Below are 6,000 nucleotides of genomic sequence, written 5' to 3'. Positions count from 1 at the left end.
TTTTTTGGTGGGGAGGGGGGAGGGGGGAAGAGTATAGAGGATGGAGAAGCACAGGTGAATGGAAAGTTTGGAAATGGGAAATGGTGCGAATTATGATAGCAGGCGGACAGTCCGCCTTGAAAGGCCCCCCCCCCACTCCCCCTCCCTCCCTCATCTAGTACTTAATTTTTCGTTACGTATCTCAACTGATATGAACGCAGCACATGCATGTAGAGGTATCTTTGCTATCTAAAAATAGTTTTAATTTGTGTGTGATGATATAAATATTAGTGTACGTGCCATCATGTTCGTACACACACGCGCGTGCGCACACAATAATTCATTCGCACTCACACAGGTGAGTGTGGGTGAAGTGACTAGGGCGGAACTGAAGGAGTCAGAGGGTAATGGTAAGGGGCGAGAAGTCGGACTCGCGAACAGTAACAAGTGGAGTACCTCAAGGATCGGTGCTGGGACCAATCCTCTTTCTAATTTACGTAAATGATATGTTTACAGGAGTGGAATCATACATGTCAATGTTTGCGGATGACGCAAAATTAATGAGAAGAGTTGTGACAGACGAGGATTGTAGGATCCTCCAAATGGACTTAAACAGGTTGCAGAGATGGTCAGGGAAATGGCTACTGGAGTTTAACACCAGTAAATGTAAAGTTATGGAAATGGGATCAGGTGATAGGAGACCAAAGGGACAGTACACAATGAAGGGGAACAGCCTACCTGTAACGATTCGAGAAAGAGACCTGGGAGTGGATGTGACATCTAATCTAACTCCTGAGGCACATATAAATAGGATAACGACAGCAGCGTACTCTACACTGGCGAAAATTAGAACTTCATTCAGAAACCTAAATGAGGAGGCTTTTAGCACGCTTTACACTGCCTACGTGAGACCCGTCTTAGAGTATGCCGCGCCATCATGGAGCCCCCACCTGAAGAAACACGTAAAGAAACTGGAGAAGGTTCAGAGGTTTGCGACGAGGCTTGTCCCAGAGTTACGAGGGAAGGGATATGAAGAACGTCTGAAGGAACTGAACCTTGCGACACTAGAGAAAAGAAGGGAGAGAGGAGATATGATAGGGACATATAAAATACTCAGGGGAATTGACAAAGTGGAAATAGATGCAATGTTCACACGTAATAATAACAGAACGAGGGGATATGGGTGGAAATTGGAAACTCAGATGAGTCACAGAGATGTTAGGAAGTTTTCTTTTAGCGTGAGAGTAGTGGAAAAATGGAATGCACTTGGGGAACAGGTTGTGGAAGCAAATACTATTCATACTTTTAGGTATGATAGGGAAATGGGACAGGAGTCATTGCTGCAAACAACCGATAGCTGGAAAGGCGGGATCCAAGAGTCAATGCTCGATCCTGTAAGCACAAATAGGTGAGTACACACACACACACACACACACACACACACACACACTCTCTCTCTCTCTCTCTCTCTCTCTCTCTCTCTCTCTCTCTCTCTCTCTCTCTCTCTCTCTCTCTCGCTCTCGCTCTCACTCTCTCTCTCCCCTCCCCCCCAGTCTTCCACACTAACAACCTTCACCCAACCCTCAACCTCCCTTATTAGTGTGACCTTGTGACCTTACCACCCGATTTTTTTTAATTCAAGTTACAACCCCGCTCCTGTACCAGGTAAGTCTACTACGGGCTCACCATAGCCCGTGCTACTTGCAACTTTTTGTTCCTAGAAGCTGAATCTTTTAAACAACAATAACTTACCACCCGCGCCCCAGAACCACTCCAGCCTGGTCGAGGACCGGGCCGCGGGGACTTTGAGTCCCGAAATCACGGAAGGTGTTGGTTACCGGCCCATATCAGCCAGCCACACTCCACTCAGGTATTCCCGGCCACTCTTGTCTTGTTTACATCAACAGTTGAACCTCTGATACTAAAATAATGGACAATACACAGAAGATAAAATTATTTATAGTGCCCGTTATCATTTTAAGTGGTATTATGCGGTTATTTCAACCCGTTCTCTTGAATAGTACGTCGCATTATGACGTATTAGTTCCCTAGGACCCAAAACTGGTGTACTGTACATGGCAGCGGCTCGCGAAATTGACGTGATGTCCCGTTTTCTGTTGGTGGGTCCTCGGGTAGGTTAGGTTCGGGGGGTTTCGTATACAACAGTTTAGTGATGTTGGGAACCATCGGGAGAAAGTTAGTCGATGGTTAACTGTAGTAGTGTGAGTGATGTTGCTGTTTGTGGGTACTGCGTCGACCGCCCTGGTCTCACCCCCCCCCCCACACCCTGGAAGCCCCACCCAATCAGTAATGCTCTGATTTCCGAGGCCCTGGAATGGTCTGAACAAGGAATTACATTTTATCTCTTGAGACAAATGGCGAGTGTCTCGACTGGTCGCTATTTGAGACAATAAGAAAAAACAAATAGCAACTCAAGTGACTTTTTAGGCCTTGCATACAGAGGTGGCTTAATTGTTGCGTCGTGTCGTCGGGCCGGCGAGGCGTCGTGTCGTCGGGCCGGCAAGGCGTCGTGTCGTCGGGCCGGCGAGGCGTCGTGTCGTGGGGCCGGCGAGGCGTCGAGTCGTCGGGCCGGCGAGGCGTTGTGTCGTCGGGCCGGCGAGGCGTCGTGTCGTCGGGCCGGCGAGGCGTCGTGTCGTCGGGCCGGCAAGGCGTCGTGTCGTCGGGCCGGCGAGGCGTCGTGTCGTGGGGCAGGCGAGGCGTCGAGTCGTCGGGCCGGCGAGGCGTCGTGTCGTCGGGCCGGCGAGGCGTCGTGTCGTCGGGCCGGCGAGGCGTCGTGTCGTCGGGCCGGCGAGGCGTCGTGTCGTCGGGCCGGCGAGGCGTCGTGTCGTCGGGCCGGCGAGGCGTCGTGTCGTCGGGCCGGCGAGGCGTCGTGTCGTCGGGCCGGCGAGGCGTCGTGTCGTCGGGCCGGCGAGGCGTCGTGTCGTCGGGCCGGCGAGGCGTCGTGTCGTCGGGCCGGCGAGGCGTCGTGTCGTCGGGCCGGCGAGGCGTCGTGTCGTCGGGCCGGCGAGGCGTCGTGTCGTCGGGCCGGCGAGGCGTCGAGTCGTCGGGCCGGCGAGGCATCGTGTCGTCGGGCCGGCGAGGCGTCGAGTCGTCGGGCCGGCAAGGCGTCGTGTCGTCGGGCCGGCGAGGCGTCGAGTCGTCGGGCCGGCGAGGCGTCGAGTCGTCGGGCCGGCGAGGCGTCGGGCCGGCGAGGCGTCGTGTCGTCGGGCCGGCGAGGCGTCGTCGTCAGTGGCAGGGGCGCGCGCACACCCATTTCTTTTAAATCAAATTTATGTAATTAGTATATTTTTCAAAGCTTGCTGTTGGAATCGCATTAATACAAATATATTATTATAAATGGGGTGAGAATAGCTTGAGCTACCTACCTACCACACCCTTTGTGTGTATTTTACCTCAATAAACTTATTTCTATTTCAGTATATTATAAGATGTCCAAAGGAGCCTGTAAAATCAGTTATTACTAGACTACAATAATAGTACATACGAAGCCACTAATTACAGTTTAAAAACTTGTTTCAATAGTGATTACCGTCTGTTGCGGAGCCATCAGGAGAGTCTGTGACTATTGCAACTGGAAAATCATCGCCAGAATCGACTATCCCTTGAGCGACTTCTGGTAGCTCAGTACTACGGGCTCACCATAGCCCGTGCTGCTTGGAACTTTTTGTTCCAGGTAGCAAATCTTAAACAACAACAACAGGTAGCTCAGTGTAGTAGTTATATAAAAAATCTACATGATGTAGATGGTACATCATTTTTAACACTGACGTTAATTATAGCAGTCGGCCATCTTGTGGTGGAGGGCACGTTGAGAGTTGGTCCAATGCCTGGCTACTTGATTTAAATTCGCGCAAAGGCAAAGTAATGACGTTTGGAAGAGGCCGGTCGTCGGAGGGACGAACACAGGTGTGGATCGAGGGGGATGTTAAGATAGGTGAAGATGGCTCAGTCCTAGGAGCAGGTCGGGAACTGAACCAGCGTCCTGGTGACCCCCAGACGCGCCTTAACCCACGGACCACGGTATGTGCTAAAGGTTGTTTAACCTGGGAGCCTCCAGAGTCCGCTAGGAGTCTGGAGACACGGAGCTGGTAGCCAATCCAAGATTGGATGCCAATCCAAAAACTGGCCCCCTGGAGAGTGCCTGGTCTGTGAAGCTGTTTATCTTTATAGTCCGAAGGCCCCCTGTAACACCACTCTCTATTGTAACACCACCCAATTGTGTACCACTATAATGGAACACCACTATAATGGAACACCAAACTAATAATGTAAACACTACTTATCCTGAGTAACACTTCCCCATTGGTTGCACTTGGTAACACTGTTATGGGCTGACATATGATGGTTACACCGGGACTACAAAGTACACTGCCAACAAGGAGATGCTAACACAGGATGAAATACGCTGCCACCATCTGCCTTTGACCATTGAGACTATATCAAGCAACGAGGCAAGAAACATTGCTTGACTTGGAGAGTACTTTCTATGACTGTCATTAATTATGGAAACGGTTGTCAGCCACTATATCCAAAAGGCTAAGAGGATTCAACAATTGACACAGACGGGAAATTTAACATGATTTATTAAACACCAAAATTATGTCAATCACCACTTATAAATCCTACTCTAACACTGGCAAAAAGTTAAGAAATTTGGACATGGAACAAAAACTCAGAGATCACACACATTACCTTAAAACCTGTCTCTCCCTGGCTGAGATGTTCTTCACAGCCCTCTCTGGACCCCGGTGTCCGGCACTCTGTTCCCTAAGTCCCTACAGGCCCTCTATATACAACCCCCACAGGGGGGAGGGGGGAGATCTGCTGTTACTACCTGCCCCAAGAGTGTACAAACACTCAAGAAATATTTCAATAAGCTTGTTTGACATTCACCATACACTCTTCAAGAGAGGAGTTATTAATTACGTGTGTGACTGACCTCTGACCTGGCCAAAAGGGGGAGATCCATGGATGTTTACACATAAGAATCTGGAGTCTAATTCCCTTGCCTGAAATATTACATACTTGAAACTATGCTGACTAAGACTAACCCAGGAATTTTTAATCAATATACAAGATAAACCGGAGGTCATCTGGGCTGACCTCTTGGAGAAGGCTTCCTTGGGTGTGAACTCTTAAGGGGGGGGGAGGTCCTGGGTGTTACACCCCCGCACGCCTATCACGGCCAGGCTGATCTGGTAAATCTAGCAGAAACTGGTCACTTTCTCTCTTGGAAGCTGCGGCTGTTGTTCCAGAGACCTTACTTATTTTTATCGCCAAGAGATTGAAATGTCGTGGGCCTCTGTGTTCTATAAAATAGATTTATAACACCTCATTTTTCATTGGATCCTAACCAACCCATGTTTTTCTCCCTAGAACTTGATCTAAAAGAACAAATCCACAAGGGCCGTGATGAGGGCTCGAACCTACGCACGGGATGTTCCCAGATGCGCCTTAGTCAAAAGTATCATGACATGGTCTTGGTTCGGCCCTTGTGGATTTGCTCATTTGATATATCACGTTATTGTGATATATGTGTGTGTGTTAATCTAAAAGATTTACAACCAGGTAACTGGCCCTGAATAGATTAAGAATGTTTTTTTGTGCAACTTAATGATTGTTTTAAACCTACTAATGAACATTGTAGAATAAATTTTATATTAACCAAAAATTGGTAGCCTGAAATTTTTTTGGTATTATTAACGTGAATATTTTGGCGATTTGCATAAAACATATCTAGTTTATAATTTACCTACCAACATGGCGCCTTTGTCCCAAAACTTCACAATAATTTAGTAATATATGTGTACACGTAATGAGTGCGATCCAATCACTTTAAGTGATGGGTATATGCGAGGGCATCGCTGCTTCCAGGGTCGGCGTTCGATTCCTAAGGGTCATAGTAACTGGGCAGTGTTGCATCACTCGGGCCCGGTGCCTCTCCCGGTGCCTTCTCCCATCAACACTCCTACAGCGTTCTGCAGATATTTGCCTCAGACA

At 48.9% G+C, this 6,000-nt stretch overlaps 1 protein-coding gene across 1 annotated transcript; it reads right to left on the bottom strand.

Annotated features, from left to right (window-relative positions):
* Positions 1 to 2,331: 2,331 nt before the first annotated feature.
* LOC123769580 (proteoglycan 4-like) lies at positions 2,332 to 3,253 on the bottom strand. Its single transcript, XM_069308947.1, is given in 2 exon segments — positions 2,332 to 3,178; positions 3,180 to 3,253. Coding segments are annotated over 2 exon segments (921 nt in total).
* Between the last annotated feature and the right edge of the window lie 2,747 nt (positions 3,254 to 6,000).

The sequence above is a fragment of the Procambarus clarkii genome, chromosome 63 (assembly GCF_040958095.1).
Source record: "Procambarus clarkii isolate CNS0578487 chromosome 63, FALCON_Pclarkii_2.0, whole genome shotgun sequence".
NCBI lineage: Eukaryota > Metazoa > Arthropoda > Malacostraca > Decapoda > Cambaridae > Procambarus > Procambarus clarkii.
Note: the sequence above shows the minus strand (reverse complement) of the source record. Positions and strands in the feature narration are given on the sequence as shown.